Source organism: Ornithorhynchus anatinus, chromosome 4 (assembly GCF_004115215.2).
Source record: "Ornithorhynchus anatinus isolate Pmale09 chromosome 4, mOrnAna1.pri.v4, whole genome shotgun sequence".
Classification (NCBI taxonomy): domain Eukaryota; kingdom Metazoa; phylum Chordata; class Mammalia; order Monotremata; family Ornithorhynchidae; genus Ornithorhynchus; species Ornithorhynchus anatinus.
The window spans coordinates 98,780,612-98,804,953 of NC_041731.1; the positions used below are offsets into that span (position 1 = coordinate 98,780,612).

A 24,342-nucleotide genomic window follows, 5' to 3' on the forward strand; every position below is an offset into this window, starting at 1 on the left:
GGACTAAGTGCTTGGAATGAACAAGTTGGCAACAGATAGAGATGGTCCCTGCCGTTTGACGGGCTTACAGTCTAATCGGGGGAGACGGACAGACGAGAACGATGGCGATAAATAGAGTCGAGGGGAAGAACATCTCGTAAAAACAATGGCAACTACATAGAATTGAGGTGATGTACATTTCATTAACAAAATAAATAGGGTAATGGAAATATATACAGTTGATCGGACGAGTACAGTGCTGAGGGGATGGGAAGGGAGAGGGGGAGGAGCAGAGGGAAAGGGGGAAAAGAGAGTTTAGCTTCGGAGAGGTGAAGGGGGGGTTCTAAGTGCTGAGGGGGGCATACAGGGTAATCAGACTGTCCCTCGTGGGGCTCACAGCCTTGGAGAAGCAGTGTGGCTCAGTGGAAAGAGCCCGGGCTCGGGAGTCAGCGGTCAGAGGTTTAATTGGTATTTGTTAATGGCTTGCTATGTGCAGAGCACTGTTCTAAGCTCTGGGGTAGATACAGGGTAATCAGGTTGTCTCATGTGAGGCTCACAGTCTTAATCCCCATTTTCCAGATGAGGTAACTGAGGCACAGAGAAGTGAAGTGACTTGCCCACAGTCACCCAGTTGACAAGTGGCAGAGGCAGGATTTGAACCCATGACCTCTGACTCTCAAGCCCATGCTCTTTCCACTGAGCCACGCCCTGCTCTGCCACTTGTCAGCTGGGTTACTGTGGGCAAGTCACTTCACTTCTCTGGGCCTCAGTGACCTCATCTGGAAAATGGGGATTAACTGTGAGCCTCACGTGGGACAACCTGATTACCCTGTATCTACCCCAGTGTTTAGAACAGTGCTGTGCACATAGTAAGCGCTTAACAAATACCAACATCATTATTATTATTATTATTAATCCCCATTTTACAGATGGGAGAACTGAGACACCGAGAAGTTAAGTGACATGTCCAAGGTGACACAGCTGACAAGTGGCAGAGGCAGGATTAGAACCCATGCCCTCTGACTCCCAAGCCCGGGGTCTTTCCATTGAGTCATGCTGCTTCTCTAACGGGTCGAGGGTCTCCAGTTTTCACTTTCTCTTTCAATTTGCCTTATGCTGTTTTGCATCCATCCTTGTTTCCAGAGTTACAGGAAAGTGAAACTGGCTGTGGAGACAGAAAAACACCCGCACCCCACACTATAAAAGAGTGGTGCCTGACAACAGTGGAAGCAGTGAAAGCCTTCTTGAAATAAAGGGAAGAGAATTCTTCGGCTTGAAACAGTGTTCAGCGGGTAAGGGCATTTCTTAATCTTCTCCTCAGACTTTAATATTGGAGATCGGGGGGGAAAGGGAAACTGGTCTCAAAAGGACTTGAAAGATGGTGGTCAGTTTTTGATGGGGTTCAGCGAAATCAATCAACCAATCTCTAACCTCAATCAACCAATCTCAGTCAATCAGTTTCCACCAGTGTAATTGTTTCTGGGGCTTAATACAGGGCAGTGCTCACCAAATGCCTAATAAATACTGCTAATACTATTTCTACTTGCATCCCCCCGGTGCTTAGAACAGTGCTTCGCACATAGTAAGCGCTTAATAAATGCCATCATCATTATCTTTATTACTAGTCAATCGTATTTATTGAGCTCTTGCAGAGCACTCTACAAAGCTCTGGGGAAAGTACTGTAGGACAGAATCAGCAGACACGTTCCCTGTCTGCAATGGATTTATCGTCCAGAGGGGGAGACGGACATTATTTTAAATACATAAATAATTTACAATATATAATTTAAAGACAGTTTTCACAAGTGCCCGGGGGGGTTGGGGGGGGGGTGAATAGCAAATATCCAAAAGTGACAGATCCAAGGGCAGAGATGATGCAGAAGGGAGAGATCTAGACTGTAATAAGCTCGTGGACAGGGAATTTGTCTGTTATTTTGTTATGCTGTTTTGTTCTACTCTCCCAGTCGCTCACAGCAGTGCTTTGCACACAGTGCTATGCTACTGATGCCTGTTTACCTGCTTTGTTTTGTTGTCTCTCTCCCCGCTTCTCGACTGTGAGTCCGTTGTTGGGTAGGGATTGTCTCTGTTGCTGAATTAACTTTCCAAGCGCTTAGTACAGTGCTCTGCACACAGTAAGCGCTCAATAAATACGATTGAATGAATGAATGAAAGTAAGCGCTCAGTAAATAAGATTGAGAACAAGCCGGGGAAAGGAGGGCTTAATCGGGGAAGACCGCCCATCTAAACCCTCATTTCCTCTTTTTCTCACTCCCTTTTGCATCACCCTGATTTGCTCCCGTAATACACCCCTCGTTCAGCCCCACAGCACTTATGTACATATTCCTAATTTATTTATTTCAATATCTGTCTCCCCTGTAGATGAGGAGCAGGGAATGTGTGTACATTATTGTATTAGACTTTCCCAAGTGCTTAGCATAATGCTGTGCACACAGCAAGCACTCAGTAAATATGATTGATTGATTGATTGAGATATGACCATTCTACAAGAGGATTAGTGCATTGGAGGCAGCAATTGAGTGACTCCCAGTAAATTCGGTGTGGGCAGGGAATGTGTCTATCGTTCTACTGTACTCTTAGTACAGTGCTTTGCAGGTAGTAAGTGCTCAATAAATATGAATAAATGAATGACTTTCCGTGGGAAATCAGGGTGGTTGTTGGGAGTGAGAATGGGAAGAAGTTAAGGACCATAAAGACAGTGTGATTCATTCATTCATTCAATAGTATTTATTGAGCACTTACTATGTGCAGAGCACTGTACTAAGCACTTGGAATGTACAAATCGGCAACAGATAGAGACAGTCCCTGCCCACTGACGGGTTTACAGTCTAATCGGGGGAACTTCCCGAGTTCCCGACTGATAGGAACTTCCCACACTTCCTGGGTTCTTCTCTTGCAATCCTTGCCTCACCCGGCTGGCTGGGGGGATGATGGGGACCTCCCCTTTCCCCCCATCCCTAAGAATTCCCCGGGTGAAGATGCTTTAACCCCCGAGACCCTGTCTCTTCCCAGGGTTACATGGGATCTGATACCTGGGTAAGTTGGCTAAGAAAGCTGTCTTGAACCCAGGCACTGAGACGGCCAGGATCTCTGCCTTAAGATCTATGGGGGGAGAGAGAGGGAGAGCCCAATAAGGAACTGAAATGTGCACCTGACCACTGGACAGTTGGCAAAGTTTTGACTCCAGCAGGAGTGAAAGCAGCTTTCATCAAATGTCAGTCAGTTTGTTTGATGGTACTTTTGAAGCACTTAGTATGTGTCAGACACTGTACTAAGTGTTGGGGTAGGTACAGAGAAGCAGCGTGGCTTGAGAGGATAGAGCACGGGTCTGGGAAATAGAAGGACCTGGATTCTAATCGTGGCTCTGCCACTTGTCTGCTGTGTGGCCTTGGGCAAGTCACTTGACTTCTCTGGGCCTCAGTTACCTCACCTGTAAAATGGTATTAAGACTGGCACATAGTAAGCGCTTAACCAATACCACAATTATCATTATTATTATAAGTTAATTAGGCCAGACACAGTCCCTGTCTGGCATGGGACTCACAGTCTGTCATGGCACCATTAAAATAAGTATGCAAAAGCCACGAGAATCATGGCACCTTTAAAAGAAGCAGGCAAAAGTCACAAGAATCTGCAGGATTTGGGGGGATCTGGAGTGTAGGGTGAGCCCCACGGGTTGTTTATGAAGAGTTTAGCCTCTTTGTGGCATCATTCAACAAAATTTTACATATTTATTTTTCACTGTAATTCTTTGTCCAAGCTAATATCAGTGGTATTTATTAAGGGTTCACTGTGTGCACATCACTGTACCTAGACCTGGGAGAGTACAATACAAGAGAGTTGGTCGACATGTTCCCTGCCCAAAATGAGCTTAATTTTGATTCTAATCCCCATAATTCTATTCATTAGCATCTCCGTCTTTTACTAAACATAAGCACTCAACTGGATAATATTATTGTGCTTTGTATTAGCAAATTGGCATAGGCACTTCAGGAATTAAAATATTTTTGTAAAGGACAAGATGATTTCTGTCAGATGAGTCCTTCAATGTGCTTGCAGAGAAAAAATATGGCCTAGTGGAAAGAGCACCAGACTTGAGAGTCAGGAGACTTGGGTTCTAATCCTGGCCCCTTGCCAGCTGTGAGACCTTGGACAAGTCATTTAATGTCTCTATGCCTCAGTTTCCTCATCTGTAAAATGGGGATTTAATACCGGTTCTCCCTCCTAATTAGACTGTCAGCCCTGCCTATATTGTATCCACCCCAGTGATTAGCATAGAGCTTGGCATGTGGTAAGCACTTAACAAGGACCGCAATCATTTACTAAACCTCAGTAAATACCAGGGCACCTCTCAGAGTTACACCAGGAGAGTTTCCAGTACTCTACCAGTCTTGACTACGGGAGGGAGAGTCAGGTAGAAGCAGATCCATTCCATTCCTAACTTGGGCAGTGGCTAGCAAGTGGCAGGGAATCTGCTAAAGTCAAAACTCACCCGTGCTGGGCAGCAGCGGCATGGGAGAGAGTCGAGGGCAGAGACCCAGGTTTACTTGGTGGAAGGAGGCAAAGGTAAACTGCTTCCGTATTTTTACCAAGAAAATTCTATGGATCCACTACCAGAACGAGGGCAGATGGAGGTGGGTCGTTCTGGGAGAGATGTGTCCCTGCGTCGCTATATGTCGGACACGACTCGACAGCAGAAGACAACCACAAGACAACAAATACCAGGGAGGTTACTTCTTAGCAAGGATGCAGATCTTGAGTACCATGTCTATCTAACTCTAGTAGCTAACACAGATCCCCATTTGCACTAATTGAATCTCAAAGAATACAGAGAGAATCGGTCTTCCTAACCGGTGTTGATGCTGCTCCCGGAATATTGGGTGAGAGTGAAACCTACAGGGCCAAAGCAGAAGCTAAAGTGCTGACTACACACGCGCACACCACACACCCACCGAGAACGCACAAAGATGCACGTTCTTTCATTGGTGGGCCGCCGAGTCTGTCATTTTCGGTATCTGCTGCTGTTTATGCTTTTGCAAAATACCGTCAAGGAACTTGGAAGGATGATGTCCCCAGACAGCTCTAATCAAGGACAGAATGATAATTACCAGCCATTTCCAATCTCCCCAGTTCTGAATTACCCCCCGAGGGCTGTGATACCCTTTGCCCCAGAAAACCCCGATCTGAGGACCCTCTCCACCTGTCCCTCGGTCTCTTCTAGAATCCCCAACAACTTCCCTCTTTTCTTAACTCAACTCCCTCGCCTCTTCATCCCTCTATATTGCTTGCATTTTCATCAGCTCTGGGTCCTACCCTGAGCTGCTGCTTCTATTCCAGCACTTTACGCACCTGAACGCTGTCGGTGGAAATCCAGAAACCAGGTTGACTTCTGACACTTCAGATCTACCCTATCCTGATATAAATTTGCTCTTTCATCTGCTCAACATTACTGTTCATCATCATTAATGGTATTTATCCAGCACTTACTCTATGCAGAATATGGAACTAAGTGGTTGGGAGAGTTCAATACAACAGAGTTAGCAGACTTGCTCCCTGCTCACAATTAGCTTACAGTCCAGAGGAGAGAGAGACTTCAATATAAATAATTCATTTATAATATATAATTTATTCCTTCCACACAGACATCCGTGAATGTTTGTTGAATTATTTTATTCCAAATCTTAATGATTTATTGTCTCTTTGTTTAATCTGGTTGTTTGCGAATCTAATATTTTTCTTCGAGTTCTAATTGCGGGCTGTAAGGTCGTTGTGGGCAGGGAATGTGCACAGCGTAGTGGATAGAGCACATGCCTGGAAGTCAGAAGGTCATGGGTTCTGACTCTGATCCCGATTCTGCCACTTGTCTGATGTGTGACCTTGGGCAAGTCACTTCACATCTCTGGTCCTCATTTATCTCATCTGTAAAGTGGGGATTAAGACTGTGAGCCCCATTTGGGACAGGGACTGTGTCCAAACCGGTTTGCTTATATCTACCCCAGTGCTTAGAACAGTACCTGGAACATAGCGCTTAACAAATACAGTAATTATTATTATTATTATTATAAATCTCCCAAGCACATAGTACGGTGCTCTGCACCCAGTAAACACTCAATAAATTCCACTGATGATGTTTATTATCTTTGTCTATCGGTCTCCATTAGAATTTAAGCCCTCAAGGGTAGGTGCTGTGCCTTCTGATATTATTCTAGGCTTGTACAGTGCTCTGCTCATTGTAAGTGCTCAGTGAAAGCTGTTCAATCACATTTTTTGAGCATTTACTGTGTACCCAGCACTGTACTAAGTAAGCTCTTACTGGGCAGGGAATGTGTCTTCTAAATCTGTTGTATTCTACTCTGCTGAGTGCTTAGTACAGTGCTCTGCACATAGTAAGAGCTGAATAAACACCACTGATCGATTACTGAACTGTTGATACGGTGATGATGATCATCACCTCTTGAACACAGCCCTTTCTGAACTGGCAGGAAGTCACTGACCTCACCAGCCTGTTAGAAGTTTGTGAATTTTTTCCACATCCTGTTCTCCCATCTCATTAATAATAATAACAATGATAATGGCATTTGTTAAGCACTCACTTTGTGCCAAGCACTGTACTAAGCACTGGGGTGGATACAAGAAAATCAAGTTGGATGCAGTTGGAGAGAGAGAGAGAGGCCCACAAGCTCTGGAAACAAGTTTAAATCCTTGCAGGCTGTGGTGTTTTGAAGGTGGGGAGAGTAATTGCCTGTCAGATATGGAGAGGAAGGGCGTTCCAGGCCAGAGACAGGATGTGGGTAAGAGGAGGGAGGAGAAAGAGAAAAGACTGAGGCAGAGTGAGAAGGTTAGCATTAGAAAAGCAAAGTGTAGGGTCTGGGTTGAAGTAGAAAAGTAGTGAGGTGACATAAGAGGGGTGAGTGATTGAGTGCTTTTAAGCTTTAAAATGCTTTAAAGTTTCTTCTCTGTAATAGAAACTCGTCTTACCTTGAATGATCAGCAGTGTGGTCCAGTGGAAAAAAGCACAGGCCTGGAAGTCAGAGGACTTGGGTTCTAATCCCAAGCTTTGCTACTTGCCTTGCCCTGTGACTTTGGGCAAGTTACTTCATTCAGTTGTATTTACTGAGTGCCTACTGTGTGTAGAGCACTGTACTGTGTGTAGAGAAGCAACGTGGCTTAGAGGAAAGAGCAGGGGCTTGGGAGTCAGAGGTTGTGAGTTCTAATTCCGGCTCCGCCACTTGTCAGTTGTGTGACTTTGGACAAGTCACTTAACTTCTCTGTGCCTAAGTTGACTCATCTGTAAAATGGGGATTAAGACTGTGAGCCCTGTGTGGGACAGGGACTGTATCCAACCCAATTTGCTTGTATCCATCCCAGAGGTTAGTACAGTGCCTGGCACATTATAAGTGCTTAACAGATACCATAAGTATTTATTATTCTCTGTGCCTCAGCTACTTCATCTGAAAAATGGGGATTCAGACCGTGAACCCCATGTGGGACAGGGACCAATCTGATTAACTTGTATCAACCCCAGTGCTTAGTATGGTGTCTGATACATAGGAGGCATTTAACAAATACTGTAAAAAAGTACATAACAGCATGGCTCAGTGGAAAGAGCCCGGGCTTGGGAGTCAGAGGTCATGGGTTCAAATTCCGACTCTGCCATTTGTCAGCTGTGTGACTGTGGACAAGTCACTTAACTTTTCTGTGCCTCATTTACCTCATCTGTAAAATGGGGATTAACTGTGAGCCTTACCTGGGACAACCTGATGACCCTGTATCTACCCCAGCGCTTAGAACAGTGCTCTGCACATAGTAAGCGCTTAACAAATACCAACATTATTATTATTACATAAAGCCAGTGCAGTGCCCTGGAGAGAGTTGGGCCTGTAGTTTCTGTGCTTTGACATTTTATTGAAGAATGACTTTCTGGAGCGGGTCCTTTTCTGAGCAGCTGTTCTGGGTTTGCAGGTTATTGTCGTGAGGACCATGGCCCCTGGAATGCTAATGTCCGGCCCTTTGTGCCTGCTGGAGAACAGCAACGGGAGAATGGTGCTGAACCAGGAGGCGTTGAAGATCCTGTCCGACATTTCCCAGCCTGTGGTGGTGGTGGCCATGGTGGGCCTGTATCGCACTGGGAAATCCTACCTGATGAATAAGCTGGCGGGACAAAACAAAGGTAAGTGTCATCCTGAGAGCCTTAACACTCACTTCCTTCATCTGCCTCCTGTGTTCCAGACGTTGGGGTAGAAGGAAGGAGCCACGTTTTCAGAGGTGAGGCCTGGAGCCACAAAGAGAACCACCTCTATGTCTAAACCCAGGTGGAAATTGTCTTTCTTTCCCTGTAAATCCTGGCATTTGGCTTCAAAGGGAGCAATCTGGATGCCCTTCCAGATGGGGAAAAAAATGAGATTATCTCCTGGATAATATTGTTCCAAACTCGACGAATGGGATATGAGGGAGGAATACAAAGTTTCCTGGGGCTCCATGAAGGCTGGTGGACTGATTGGCGCTGCCTGGTCTCAGAGCTGGTTCGCCCTCAACAGTCTGAGTGGACTCCTCTTCCAAACTTGCCTTCTAATTCAGGGAGGCCAAGCCCCAGCTGGTGAGTAACGGTGGCTCTTTTTCCGGGCCCTGGTGAGCCATGGCAACTCTTCTTCCCTGGACTTGGTGAGCCAATGTCGAATCTTCTTCCCCGGCCCTGGTGAGACACAGCAACTCTTCTCCCCCGGCCTTTGTGAAGCAGGGTAACTTCTTCCCCAGCTCTGGTGAGCCACCGTGACTCTTCCTCCCCACCTCTGGTGAGCCACCGTGACCCTTCATCCCCAGCTCTGGTGAGCCACCGTGACTTTTCTTCCCCAGCCCTGATGAGCCACAGTGACTCTTCTTCCCTGGCCCTGGTGAGCCAAGATGGAGTGTCCCCCTCCCAGACACGTGTGCCCTGTCCTCTCTTTCCTCCCCCACCCCCCACCTCGTATTGCTCCGGGCAGTGGCCTGAGCCCAGGTAGAAAGGGGTAGCAGCTGCTGGGCTACTGATTTGAAGGGCGGGGGAAGAAGGAGGACTCTGCAAAGAGTGTCAGCTTCACTCTCTGTCCCCACCCCAATTTAAGTCAAGCTTCCTGTCGCTGCCCCTCAAGAATCTCCAGTGGTTGCCCATCCACCTCCGCATCAAACAAAAACTTCTCACCACTGGCTTTAGAACACTCCATCACCTTGTCTCCTCACCTCTCCTCGCTACTCTCTTACTACAACCCAGCCCGCACACTTCGTTCCTCTAATCCTAACCTTCTCACTGTACCTCGATCTCTGCCTTGCTGCCGATCCCTCGCCCACATCCTGCCTCTGGCCTTTAATGCCTTCCCTCCTCATACCAGACAAACAGTTGCACTTTCCTCCTTCAAAGCCTTATTGAAGGCACCTCTCTTACAAGAAGGCTTCTCTGATTAAACCCTCCCCTTCTCTTCTCCTTTCTCCCTTCTGTGTCACCCTGACTTGCTCCCTTCATTCGTTGCCCCCTCCCAGCCTCATGGCATTTCTTTACTTATGTATTGGCTTAGTTGGTTAAAGTGCCTGTCTAGTAAACAGGAGATCCTGGGTTTGAATCCCAGTGGGGCCTGGGTTTATGGGGCGAGTCCTCTGTTGATTCGTGCTTATTAGGTTTCATCCCATTTGCGTGGCAAATAGGTTGATCACATTGCTTCTTGATTCTATTTAGTTGCCATTGTTTTTATGAGATGTTCTTCTCCTTGACTCTATTTACTGCCATTGTTGTCTGTCTGTTTCCCCCCATTAGACCGTAAGCCCGTCAAATGGCAGGGACTGTATCTGTTGCCGACTTGTTCATTCCAAGCACTTAGTACAAATACTATTGAATGAAATACTATTGAATGAATATTTACTTATGTATATTAATATCTGTCTCCCCATCTAAACTGTGAGTTCGCTGTGGGCAGGGAATGTGCCTGTTTATTGTTGTATTGTACTTTCTCAAGCGCTTAGTACAGTACTTTGCATGCAGTCAGCCCTTAATAAATAGCAGCGTGGCGCAGTGGAGAGAGCACGGGCTTTGGAGTCAGGGCTCATGAGTTCAAATCCCAGCTCTGCCACTTGTCAGCTGTGTGACTGTGGGCAAGTCACTTAACTTCTCTGTGCCTCAGTTACCTTATCTGTAAAATGGGGATTAAGACTGTGAGCCTCACGTGGGACAACCTGATGACCCTGTATCTACCTCAGAGCTTAGAACAGTGCTCTGCATATAGTAAGCGCTTAACAAATACCAACATTATTATTATTAATAAATATGATCGAATGAATGAATAAATGCTCCTAGCCCCAGCAGAGCCCTGGTACAGTCCTGAAACAATCTCAGCAGTGGAGTAGTCCTCTCAGGGTCCCGGCAAAGCCCCGAAACAGGCCAGGTCCAGTTCTGACACAGCCCCAGTGCAACCCTGACATAACCCATAAGAGCTCTGGCGTGGCACAGCTCGGAAACAGGCGCAGAATTGGCACGGTCCTAGCGTGACTCAGGCACAATCCTGAAATAGTCCCAGCACAGACGGGTAACAAATGCCATTTATAAAAATAAAAAGGCCCAGTAATGGCCCTGGTACAGCCCTGGCCAGGCCCTGGCAAAGCCCTGAAGACAGATGCCTGAATATGGAGTTTGTCATGGGTCGTGGAGCAGCTGTCACGCCTTTGCCTCCACCACCCCTCTCTCCTGGCCCCAGGGACACCAGCTCTCTGGTTTGAGATCGATCGACAGATCGATTGGTTTGCAGCTTTTCTTGGGCACCCTTGTTCAAACTCTACCTCATTCTTGACTCTCCCTCCTCCAAGCTTTCATTCCTGTTGTCCCCCTCCAGCCAGAAATTCCCTCCCTTCCCTAATCTTCCTGATGATTGTTCTCCCCTCCTTCAAAGACATCTTAAAATACTACCTCCTCCGGGAGGCCGTCCCCAGTTAATGTTCAACACCTAGACACAGCGATCCGTGGGCCTGGAAATCAGAAGGACCTAGGTTCCAATCCTGTCTCCGCCACTTGTCTGCTGGGTGACCTTGGACAAGTTACTTCACTTCTCTGTGCTTCAGTTACCTCGTCAGTAAAATGGGGATTAAAACTGTGAGCCCCATGAGGGACAGGGACTGTGTGGGGATTAAGACTGTGAGCCCCACGTGGGACAACCTGATTTACCTTGTAACTACCTCAGCATTTAGAACAGTGCTTGGCACGTAGTAAGTGCTTAACAAATACCATCATTATCATTATTATTATTAACCTGTGTCTACCCCAGTGCTTTAAACGGTGTCTGGCACAGAGTAAGTGCTTAACAAATACCATTAAAAAGATCAAAGTTACACTTAGCACTCATATATTTTATTTCTATCCTCAGCACTAATCCTGATCGGGTATGTATTTATGGTTTTCATTTTTATATTCAATTATTTATTAAGCAGTTTTCCTACTGACTCATTTCTACCTACTTCCTGTTATATCTTTCTCCTGCTCCCACTGTTTGTAAATAATTATATTTTTTTGTCTATCCTTTCATCCCATGAGGTTGTAATCTCTGGAGGGCAGTTATCCCGTCTTGCTTCTGTAATTCTCTTTTAAGGGCTTAGTATATCACTTGGCTCACAAAAGGCACTCAATGAATAGCACTAATGATGATAATTGGCCCACCTCCTGCTCTATCCCCTCCCTAATTTGGGGATAATGAGGAGAAGCAGTGTGGCCTATTGGAAAGAGCAAAGATCTAGGAGTCAGTGGACCCAGGTTCTAATCCCAGCTCTGCCACTTGCCTGCCTTGTGACCTTGGGCAAGTCACTTTCATCTCTGGGCCTCAGCTCTCTCATCTGCAAAATGGGGATTCAGTACCTGTTCTCCCTCCTACTTTGAATATAAGCCCCAAGTGGGACCTGATTATCTTGCATCTACTCCAGTGCTTAGTACTGTGCTCAACACGTAGTAAGCGTAGGGATTGTCTCTATCTGTTGCCAAGCTGTACTTTCCAAGGGCTTAGAACTGTGCCCTGCGCACAGTAAGCGCCCAATAAATACGATTGAATGACTGAATGAACAAATACTACAGTTATTATTATCGTTGTTGTTAATATTCCCACCTTCTCCCCATGGAGCTAGGCCCTTAGCAAACTGCTCAGGCAGGGGCTGACATATTCGAATGGGAATGATCTCTTCCCTTCTTCCCTTGACAGGATTCTCTCTGGGCTCCACAGTGCAATCCCATACCAAAGGCATCTGGATATGGTGTACCCCTCACCCCAAAAAGCCGGACCAGATTCTGGTTCTGCTGGATACCGAGGGACTGGGGGATGTGGAGAAGGTGAGTCAGGGGTCTCCATTCGTCCGGCCCTTCAGTTTCACTCCTCGGTTAGAGGGCTTCTCCAGAACTCTCCCTCTGAAGCCTGTGAGCTAACCAGCTCGCTATCCTGACCATTCTGTTTCCTCTCGGCACATGGCCCGTGAGTGGCGAGACGACGGGCCCACCCTGTCATCGGGGATGAATAAGGAGGGAAGAACAGACTTCCTGTTTTCTCCCTAATGGCTTCATTAGGATTAAGGTTCCCTAAGTTTGCACATATAGCTATCGGTCTGCCTCTGTCCACTCTGGAGGAGGGAGTCTCAAAGATTCCCGTATAGCTTAATTCCATATGACATTCCTTTGTTCGTGGCCTCTCTTTAGACTTTGATGTAACTATTCTCTTTCATTCCAGAAGAGGCCATTTTAGCTACACTGGCTTTATCTCATACTGAGAGATCAACAGTTCATGTTCTCCTTTCCAAGCTCTGGGTTATGTCCCCTTCGACATCGGTGCCTAGCTGTCTTCTGCGCTGGGTGGCATTAATTGAGTGTTTGCTGTGTGCAAAGCACTGTACTAAGTGCTTGGGAGAGTACAATACAACAAGAGACACATTCCTGCCCACAATGAGCTCACAGTCTAGAGGGGGAGACAGACAATAATATAAGTAAATAAATAGATAAATAGATGAATAAATTACAGATATATACAGATACACACATACATATATATGTGTTTATACATATATACATATATATATAATACACACCCACACACCCACATGCACATCCGGACACCCCCTCAGAGCTCTGATCCCCTTGTTTTTGCTATCATTACAACATCCCCAACTCAACAAGACCACCCACCTTTAACACCCTGTTGTGTGATTACAGAATGTGGGGCACCTTTATGTTGATCATATATCCATCTGCTTCATCTCACCTGTCAAACTGCAGATTTTTTGAGAGTCGAAAGCATGTTCCTTGATTAACCCAAACCCCGGGGGCGGTGGATGCAGTGGACCCTTGGGAAAGAGTTACGTTTGCCTAAAATCAAGAGTTCCGATCTGTCTTTTAGGGCGACTCTACGAATGACTCCTGGATCTTTGCCTTGGCGATTCTGCTGAGCAGCATGTTTGTGTACAACAGCATGGGCACTATCAATCAGCAGGCCATAGAGCAGCTCCAGTATCCTTTTCGTAATCCGGGAAATCACCAAGGAAAGAGATGACCGTCTCCATTTGCATTCCTTCTCTTCTTTGTCCTCTTTTTCCTCCTCTTTAAATCCACTAGGTTGCAAGCTCCTCCATTAGATTGTAAGCTCCTTACAGGCAGGAATCTAATTCACCAACCCCATTGTACAAAAGTGCTTAGGACAATGTCCTGCACATAGTAACGTTCAGTAAGTGCCACTGATCAATTGATTGCAATCATCATGATCATCATCGATTCAGACTTTTATTTTGAGTTTGGCAGCAAGGGCCAAGTGCATCAACACCCTCCTTTTTTTTTCCAGTGGTACCTGTTAAGCGCTTACTATGTGCCAGGCACTTACTAAGTGCTGGGGTAGATGATTATTATTATTAATCATATTTATTGAGTGCTTACTGTGTGTAAAGCACTCTACTAAGCGCTTAGGGGAGTAAAATATAACATCAAACACATTCCCTGACCACAAAGAGCTCACAGGTTGGACAACTTCCATGTCACAGTCTTAATCCCCATTTTACAAGTGAGGTAACTGAGGCGCAGAGGAAGAGAAGTGACTTGCCCAAGCTCATTCAGTAGACAAGTGGTGGAGCCAGAATTAGAACCCAAGTCCTCTTGACTCCCAGGCCTGTGCTCTGTCTGCTACACCACACTACTTCCGTTCTCTCCCTCACCTTCCCAGACTTATTTCTGCTCCTTTTCCTACACCCTGGGCTGCTCTAGTCTCCTGTTTTCCCAGACCCTTCCCGACCGGCCTCACAGGCTCAACCCAATTTCTGCTCACAGGGCCCCGTGGTATATTATTCTTCAGGACCATCTCCTTTCCTCATTCTTCATCCCTACTCCCCATCTTTTTTTAAAAAAAAATAGTATTGTTAAGCATTTATTATTTGCCATGTGCTATTTTAAGCCCTGGGGTAGATACAAGATAATCAGGTTGGACACAGTCCGGATCCCACATGGGGCTCACAGTCTTAATCTCCATTTTACAGATGAGGAAACCGAGCCTCAGAGAAGTAAAGTGACTTGCCCCAGGTCACCCAGCCGAAATTAGAACCTAGGTCCTGTGACTCCCAGGCCTGAGCTCTTTCCACTAGGCCGTGCTGCTTCTCAATCTCCTTTTTCTTTTCCTTCTTCTCCTCCCCTTTCCCGCTTCTGACACCTCTTCTAGAGAGGCAGAGGGAGGGACCAGCAGGGAGAGGTCAGTGAGGAGGAAGAGTGGAGATCTGGGTGTGGAGGTAAGAGACTCCCATCCCACTTGCCCTGGGTGTGTCCATTAGGGTATGTGTCTGTCTGTGGCTGTGTTGTACTTTCCCAAACGCTTAGTACAATGCTCTGCACACAGAAAGTGCTCAATACATACAGTTGATTGGATGAATGTCGACTTCTGGGAATGAAAGAGTTATTTTGCCTCCTTTGCACCCACGAGCATAATCTACTGAGCCCTGAACCAATTCCTTGCCAAACATCTTTTCCCAGGGTCCGTTTCCCGTGATAAGAGAGTAATAATAATAATAATAATAATGGTATTTGTTAAGCGCTTTCTATGTGACATACACTTTACTAAACACTGTGCTGGTTACAGGTGAATCAGGTTGGACACGGTCCCTGTCCCAAATGGAGCCCAATTTAATGGCAAGAGCACAAGCTTGGGAGTCAGAGGATGTGGGTTCTAATCCCAGTTCTGCCACATATCTGCTGTGTGACCTTGGGCAAGCTGCTTCACTTCTCTGTGCTTCAGTTTCCTCATCTGTAAAATGGGGATTAAGCAAGGTAACCTGAAAACCTTGTATCTACCTTGGTGCTTAAGTTTGTTAGCACTTAACAAATATCATAATAATTATTATTATTGTTATTATCAATCCCCATTTTACAGATTAGGAAACTGAGGCACAGAGAAGTGATGTGATTTGCCCAAGGTCACACAGCAGATATGTGGCAGAGCTGGGATTAGAACCCACTAGCTTTTGACTTCCAGGCCTGTGCTCTATCCACGACACCATGCTGCTTCCCAATTGCAGCAGGATGAAATCCCAAGGGAAATAGAAGTGCAGGGAAGCAGACAGAATTTTCCTTTTCCTTAGCCAGGAATCTAGCTTCGTGTCAGAGCTGACAGAGAAAATCAGGGTGAAATCCTCTCCCCGAGATGATGGCCTAGAGGATTCATCAGATTTTGTGAGCTTCTTCCCAGACTTCGTGTGGGCTGTGCGGGATTTCAGTCTGCTACTCGAGATGGATGGACATCACATCACTGAGGATAAATACCTGGAGAATGCCTTAAAATTCAAACCAGGTGCCAGAGAAATGGCTGCCACACCTGGGCAGAGTGGGTGGAAGAGTTGACTGGCTGGTCCTTCCAGTCGGGAGCTGGGGTCAGTTATTCTTTTCTGAGAGTGGGATGTAGCTGAAGCGTGAGAGGAGCTAGAGGAATCCAGGAACTTTGGACGTAGGATTCTCCGGTCCTAAGAATCTCCCCAATCATCAGTCAATCAACAGTATTTATTGAAAGCTAATGGTGCGCAGAGCGCTGTAATAAGCACTTGGGAAAATAAAATACCACAGAGTCCGAAGACATATTTCCTGCCTATGGCACTTATCCTGAACCAACCAAGTGCTTGCTACAATCCCTATTCTTTCTTTTCCTTCCATACTGTCCTTCAGGCAATCACAGAAGAGTTGGAGAGGCCAATATGTCTCGGGAGTGCATCAGACTTTACTTTCGGAAACGGAAGTGCTTCGTGTTTGACCAGCCGACATCAGAGAGAGACCTCTTGGCTCACCTCGAGGATGTGCGGGAAGACCAGCTCAGTCCTCAATTTCGGCAACAGGTTCAACACTTCTGTTCCTACATCTTCACTAATGCCAGGATCAAGAGCCTCAGTGAGGGGATCCAGGTCAATGGAACCCGTGAGTCTGTTTTCGCTCAGTATGTTCCTCCTCTTGATTCAGCTCACTAGTTCATCGTTTGTGTGAGTAGCCGTGTGTTAGCCATTCAGGGTCATCTTCCATGTGGTTATGCATGATGATGTGCCAACCTGTGTGTCAGATCGTATGTTTCTTTCCTAATAATAATAATAGTAATATTTGTTAAGAGTTTATTATGTGCCAGTAACTGTTCTAAGCGCTGGGTTCTTCAAAGCCTTATTGAAGGCACATCTCCTTCAAGATGCTATGCCCTCCTTTCCTCTTCTCCCACTCCCATCTGCGTCACCCTGATCGCTCCCTTTATTCATCCCCCCCTCCTAGCCCTACAGCACATATGTAAATATAAAGCACTTAGTACAGTGCTCTGCACACAGTAAGCGCTCAATAAATATGATTGAATGAATATCTGTCACTTATTTATATTAATGTCTTTCTCCCCCTCTAGACTGCAAGCACATTAGGGGCAGGGAATGTGTCTGTTTATTGTTACAGTGCACGCTCACAAACACTTAGTACAGTGCTTTGCACACAGTAAGCACTCAAATATGATTGAATCGAATCAAATACGATCAATTGATTGAGCACTTACTGTGTGCTAAGCACTGTATAAGGCACTGGGGAGAGAACAATTCAGTGAAGTTGATAGATGTGTTCCCTGCTCTTGAGGTTCTTAGGGTCTAGAGGAGAACACAGACACTGAATGAATGAATGAATGAAATTTACATAATTTATCTACATATATTGACATCTATCTCCCCTCCTCTAGACTGTAAGCTCATTGTGGGCAGGGAATATGTCTTTTTATAGTTGTTTTGTACTCTCCCATGCGCTTAGTACAGTGCTCTGCACTCAGTAAGCTCTCAATAACTACTACTGAATGAATGGAAGATAAATGAGTCCTAAGGAAAAGGAGAGGATATGGTACAAACATTTGCTCCCTCCGGGTAGGGCTGGGAGAGCTGGCAAAGACCTATGTCGATGCGATCGTCCGAGGAGATATGCCCTGTCTGGAGAACGCAGTGCTGACCCTGGCCAAGCTAGAGAACGCAGCTGCCGTTGAGAAGGCTACCGATCACTATGAGCGGCTGATGAACCGACAGGTGCAACTGCCCACGGAAACCCAGCAGGAGCTGCTGGATTTGCATGCGGCCTGTGAAAAAGAGTGTCTCCAGATTTTCATGAAGCATTCTTTCAAGGATGACAAGCGGGACTTCCAGAAATCTCTTGTGGTACTTCTTCTCTGATATTCCGTTTCTTCTCCGTTCTGATGGTGCTGACCTTTAGGCGGTTTGGAAGTCATAATCAGCTCCAAATTGGGCTGACTGGGGTGTGGGGTGGTGGTTCAGGATCTTTAATGACAAATGGGTATGGAGGCCTAAATTAATCATCCCATCCAGTTAACCCCATGTACTTTCCTTCTGTTGCTCACATTTCCTTTGTGTGAAGCAATGAATTGATTAATCTGTAAAATGGGGATTAAGACTGTGAGCCCCACGTGGGACAACTTGATTCCCTTGTGTCTGTCTACCCCAGGGCTTAGAACAGTGCTCGGCACAAGAGAAGCAGCGTGGCGCAGTGGAAAGAGTATGGGCTTTGGAGTCAGGGCTCATGAGTTCGAATCCCAGCTCTGCCACTTGTCAGCTGTGTGACTGTGGGCAAGTCACTTAACTTCTCTGGGCCTCAGTTCCCTCATCTGTAAAATGGGGATTAAGACTGTGAGCCCCGCGTGGGACAACCTGATTCCCCTGTGTCTACCCCAGCGCTTAGAACAGTGCTCGGCACATAGTAAGCGCTTAACAAATACCAACATTATTATTATAGTAAGCACTTAACAAATACCAACATTATTATCAATCTCATATTTATTGAGCATTTATTGTGTACGGAGAACACTCTACTATGTGCTTGGGAGAGTACATTATAATGAAGTTGGTAGACATGTTCCCTTTCTATAACAAATTTACAATCTAGAGGATGGGTTTAATGTCTCTGAAGGGTAATCTAGTGGAAAGAGCCTGGGCCTGGGAGTCAAAGGACCTGGGTTACAATCCCAGCTCTGACGCTTGTCTGCTGTGTGACCTTGGACACATCATTTAATTTCACTGGTCCTGTTTCCTTCACTGTAAAATGTGATTCATTACCTGTCCTCTCTGCCCATGTGGGACAGGACCTATATCTGACCTGATTAATTTGTGTCTATCCCAGTGCTTAGAAAAGTGCTTGATGCAAGGTCAGTGCTTAATAAATATCATAATTAATAATGATAATGTTGGTATTTGTTAAGCGCTTACTATGTGCAGAGCACTGTTCTAAGTGCTGGGGTAGTTACAGGGTGATCAGGTTGTCCCACGTGAGGCGCACAGTCTTCATCCCCATTTTCCAGATGAGATAACTGAGGCACAGAGAAGTGAAGTGACTTGCCCACAGTCACACAGCTGACAAGTGGCCGAGCTGGGATTCGAACTCATGATCTCTGACTCCCAAGCCCGGGCTCTTTCCACTGAGCCACACTGCTTCTCAATTAATAATAATAATAATTATTATTATTCCTACCCCAGGCACCCTTCAGGGGACCAGTTCTGACTTCCTGAAATGTCCCTACACACTCTGCAGCCTCTCCTCGCACTACTCCTAAGAGGTCTCTTTTCTGCCACATTCCCATCCTACCCAGCTTAACATGCCCCAGCCTCCTGAATTCAACTCCAAAGGGTAGAGCTACTTTCTCCAAGCCCGAACTGAAGGCCAAACTTCCACTCACGCCTCTCTCTCTCTCCTCTGGAAACTCCTAATTCTCCTTTTTCTCTGATTAGTAACCTTTCATGCCCACTGCAGGAAAAATTACAGAGGATAAAAGAGGATATCATGCAGAAGAATGAGCTGGTGTCTTTTGAACGCTGTAACGATGAGATCAAACGACTCTCAGAATCACTAAAAAAGCATATATCTCAGGGGAATTTCTCTGTGCCTGGAGGGTACAAATGCTACCTGGAGGAGAAGAAAGCAGTTGTGGATAAGTATCAAAAAGTGCCTGGGAAAGGGATAAAGGTGAGTAGGATCGCACTTGAAGCATTATGACTCTCTAGAAGTCTCCACGGCTCTTTGGGTGTGTCTGAAAAAACATGCGATCCATATCTCCCCACTCCTCGAGAACTTCCAGCAGTTGCCCATCCACCTCCTTAGCAAACAGAAACTCCTTACCATCGGCTTTAAAACCCTTAACCAACTTACCCCTCCTACCTTACCGCACCGAGCTCCTACTACAGTCCAGCCTGTACATTTCACTCCTCTAGCTCCAGCTTGCTCACTCTGCCTCAGTCTCGGACTATCTCATTGCCAACCCCTTTCCCACATCCTCCCTCTGGCTGGGAACTCCCTCTCCCTCCATAAATGCCAGACCACCACTCTCCTCACCTCCAAAGCCTTATTAAGGTCACATCTCCTCCAAGCTCCTTTCCCCAATTAACCCCTCTCTTTCCCGACTCCCTCTCCCTTCAACCTTCGATCTGTATTTGTTATTTTGAGCACTTGTTATTTTCTTAACACTCACTGTATGTACCCATAATTGATGTATTCATGTTAATCTCTTTCTCCTCTAGACTGCATTGTATTCTCCCAAGTGCTCAGTATAATGCTCTGCACACAGTAAGCACTCAATAAATATAATTTATTGATTGGGCAACAAACCTGGATAGCCAACCAGCAATGGAGATGTACTAACCTCCTAGTCCCGTACGCATGTTGCAGGAATGGATCAGCTCTCTCCCTCTTGCTGTGGGAAAGAACATTGACTAATAGAAGAGCATGAGACTAGAAGTCAGGAGACCTGGATTCTAGTCCCAGTTGTGCTCCTGACCTGCTGAAAGACCTTGAGCAAGTCACTTAACTTCTGTAGACCTCTGTTTCCTCATCCGTCCACCCTCCCTCTTAGATTATGAGAACCAAGTGGGGTACTGACTGTGTCTGATGTAATTATCTTTATTATTATTATTATTATTGTTCTTATATGTGTTAAGCACTCACTATGTGTCAAGCACTGTTCTAAAGGCTGGGGTAGATACAAGTTAATTAGGTCAGATGCAGTCCCTGTCCCATGTGGGGCTTACAGGCTAAGGAGGGAGAATAGGCATTAAACCCCATTTTACCGATGTGGAAACAGAGGCACAGAGAGGTTAAGTGACTTGCTCAAGGTCACACAGTGGGTAAGTGGCAGATCCAGGAGTAGAACCCACATCCTCTATCTCTCAGGTCCATGCTCTTTCAATTAGGCCATGCTGCTTTGTAACTATCTACCCAAGCACTTGGTACGGTGCTTTACACTTAGTCAGTGCTTAATAAATACTCTGACTGAGAGAAGACTTTGGAGTAAAGTGACATACGATCCTTTCAGCAACTGCTCTGTGTATGGGGACAACAGGGTGTCTCTTTCTTTGGTTGCCCAGGCAGATGAAGTCCTTCAGAACTTTCTAAAGTCAGAAAGCACAATAGAAGAGGCCATCTTGCAGGCGGACGAAGCGCTCTCTGAACAAGAGAAGGCCAGAGCAGGTACGGGTAGCATGGATATGGGAATGATATCACAGGGGGAAATCCATGGCTTTGAAAAAAGATGTCAGGAATGCTACAGATGATCTTCTTGTTAGAGTAGGCTTTGTTTCACACTCCCTTCAGAATCCTTGTTTGGACTCTGAAGAGAAAGTGGATTCATAGCTGAAAAACAGCCCAAATTCATTCCTACTCATCCCTGCCAAGGTTGCCAAGAATTTAGGTCAGTTTCTCATCCATCCCTCATAGCCAGTTTACTCTCTAGGACAGTGCTAAATGCATATGGATAATAATTATGGTATTTGTTAAGTGCTGAATATGTGTCAAGCACTTTTTTAAGCACAGGGGTAGATACAAGTTAATCAGGTCTGACACTCACCATATCCCACCTGGGTTTCACAGTCAAAGTAAGAGGAAGAACAAGTGTTGAATCCCCATTTTACAGTTGAGGAAACTGATACCCAGAGGAGTTAAATGACTTGCCCAAGTTCACCCAGCAGGCAAATAGCAGGGCGAGGATTAGAACCCAGGACCTCTGACTTCCAGGCCTGGGCCTTTTCCACTTGGCCACGCTGCTTTTTTTCTTTTTTCATGGTATTTGCTAAACGCATACTCTGTGTCAGGCACTGTTCTAAGCTCTGCGCTAGATACAAGTTAATCAGGTTGGACACAATCCCTGCCCCACATAGACCTGACAGGTTCAATTCCCATTTTATAGATGAGATAAATGAGGGACAGAGAAGTGAAGTGACTTGCCCAAGATCACACAGCAGACATGTGGCAGAGCTAGGATTAGAAGCCAGGTCCTTTTGATTCCCAGGCTTGTGCTCTATCCACTAGGCCACACTGCTTCTGACGTTCTATAAATGTGTTAGGTGATTGAGACTAGCCACACTCTCGACCCCAGAAGAGGCCGATTAATCTCCTTCCCCCTGGTATAATCTCTCGCTCTCCTTATCCACAATCCTTCACTGGGCAGCTGAGCGTGCCCGGAGGGAAGCTGCTGAAGAGGAACAGAAACTGCTGAAGCAGCAACAGGAGGAATTACAGCAAAGATTTAAAGATCAGGAACGGTCCTACAAGGAAAACATTAATCAGTTAAAGATGAAGCTGGAGGAAGATAGACGGCAGTTGCTGAAGAGTCAGGAAGAAGATCTCCAACATAAACTCAAGGTAAAGCTGGTTTGAAAAAGGAAATGGTTTACTGAGAAAGAGGTGCCTGAAAGGTCGAGAATAGCAAAAACTATGCCCCCAGAGAGCAAGGGTGTCTGAGTCCCTGACTCAAGTCTCCAAGATACGAGCAGAGAGGAAAATTCATTCTTTATTGCCCATCAGACCATCCATGAGTTCAGGACCAAAGGTTGGCCACTGTTTTTCCGTTGTTTGTACCCAAACTGCTTAGAACACTGATGAAAACCTGAGGTCCATCCAGTTTGCTTTCACAGCAACAACCCATTTAGTCCATTCTTTCTCTCCAGCTCTTTCATCTCTGAGAGGTGCTCCAGGGAGGATTTAGAGAAAATGTGAATCGCACGTAGTGGAAGAATGTTTCATCTTCAGAAGAATATTTCTCAAGGGACAACCTGTCCCTCGCCTCTTACCCGATCCTCACATAGATAGGATTCAGCCCTAAAGCAGGAAAAATGGGCAGATGCTTCACTGCAAAAGCTGATTCACAGTAAAAAAAAAAATAATAAAAATAAATCCCAAAAAAACCCTTTCATCCTTAGCAGACGTGGGATTTATGAAATATTTTATCTGTTTATTTCCCAAGGCCCTAGAGGATATGCTGAAGGAAGGATTTCAGAACAAAGCTAAGACACTGCAAGCTGAGATTGACAATCTGAAAAAGCAGCAGGAGGAAACTAGGAAGCCTTCTTTTATCTCACATTTCCTGGACATGCTTGGTTCGGGCATGACAGTGGTGCTGCCTGGTGTGGGTAAACTGGCTGGTCTCGGTTTAAGTGCCATCAGCCGTTGGCTCAGATAGCCATAAACATTCCAGGCCTTGGACTAGGCAGTTCGGCTTTGGGGAAAATTATGAGGGGTTTTTTTTTTTTGCTTGCTTCTTTGTTTTTTGTGGTATTAACTGAATGTTTACTATGTGCCAGGCACTGTACTAAGCACTGAGGTAGGTAGATGCTATTCAGGTTAGACACAGTCCATGTTCTGCATGGGGTTCACAGTCTTAATCCCCATTTTTCAGAGACGGCAACTGAGGCACAGAGAAGTTAAGGGACTTGTCCAAGGTCACACAGCAGAGCGTTGCAATGACTTTCCCATTGGAGCACAGCAGGGTGTGTGTTTTGTGTAGGGTTCCGCTTTGGGCTTCTCTTAAAATGGACAGGGAAGTTCATATTGAGATCAATTTCTTCAGTATTATCGGCCAGGGTTGAAACCCAAGGGGTCTCCTGCTGCTTTAATGTGGAAACTGACCCCTGGGACATGGCGGATGAGAGGAGCTGGTGGAACTGTTCAAATAAATAATAGTAATAATAGTGCTATTTGTTAAGCGCCAGGTGCCAGGCATTGTACTAAGCGCTGGGGTGGATACCAGTAAATCAGGTTGGACACAGTCCCTGTCCCATGTGGGGCTCACAGTCTCGATCCCCATTTTACAAATGAGGTAACTGAGGTGCAGAGAAATGGGGTGACTTGCCCAAGGTGTCACAGCAGATGAGTGGCGCAGCCAGTATTAGAACCCATGAACTTCTGACTCCCAGGTCCATGCTCTATCCACTACGCCATAAATAAAGAGCAACTGTAACCAGGGACTGGGTCTAGAAGGCTCTGCTTGTGATGGCCTTGATGGGGATGTGGATTTAGCAAAGTGCTAAAGAACAGACAGCTGCCGCCCCGGCCCAGTTTCTGCGCAGAGTCAGAGAAAGAAGGAGTATGTTGTACTCCCAATCTGTCATGGCCTCGTTTTTTGGCCTTATCCCCTAGTTCAATCAATCAGTCAATCAAGGGTACTTACTGAATGCTGACCGTGTGCAGAGAACTGTACTAAACACTGGGGGAGTACACTAGCATCAAGTTGGTAGGCATGTTCTTTAGCCACAAGGAGCTATCTCGACATAACCTACCTCATCCTCACTGACCTGTTGTCATATTAAGATCATAATGCTCAGGCACTAGTAAAGGACAGTTCTAGTGTTCATCATTCATTCATTTATTTAATCATATTTATTGAGCACTTATTGTGTGCAGAGCACTGTAGTAAGAGCTTGAGAGAGTACAATATAACAATAAAGAGATAGGCTCCCTGCCCACGACGAGTTTACAGTCTAGAGACGAGCTTACCGACAGCCCTTGGGGTCTTTGGACGCCCTTCCTGCATATAAAGTGCCCTTCCCATCAACCAC

At 45.9% G+C, this 24,342-nt stretch overlaps 1 protein-coding gene across 1 annotated transcript; it reads left to right on the forward strand.

Moving 5' to 3' along the window:
• The first annotated feature begins 1,121 nt into the window (after window positions 1–1,121).
• On the forward strand, window positions 1,122–23,086 carry LOC100092431 (guanylate-binding protein 4-like). The gene is made up of 11 exons (XM_039911878.1): window positions 1,122–1,271; window positions 7,960–8,167; window positions 12,201–12,328; window positions 13,383–13,492; window positions 15,610–15,806; window positions 16,175–16,420; window positions 17,387–17,667; window positions 19,271–19,483; window positions 20,878–20,980; window positions 21,957–22,150; window positions 22,752–23,086. The coding sequence occupies exons 2-11, from the start codon at window positions 7,978–7,980 to the stop codon at window positions 22,965–22,967; spliced, it is 1,878 nt and encodes a 625-aa protein (XP_039767812.1). The 5' UTR covers window positions 1,122–1,271; window positions 7,960–7,977; the 3' UTR covers window positions 22,968–23,086.
• Window positions 23,087–24,342: the final 1,256 nt, after the last annotated feature.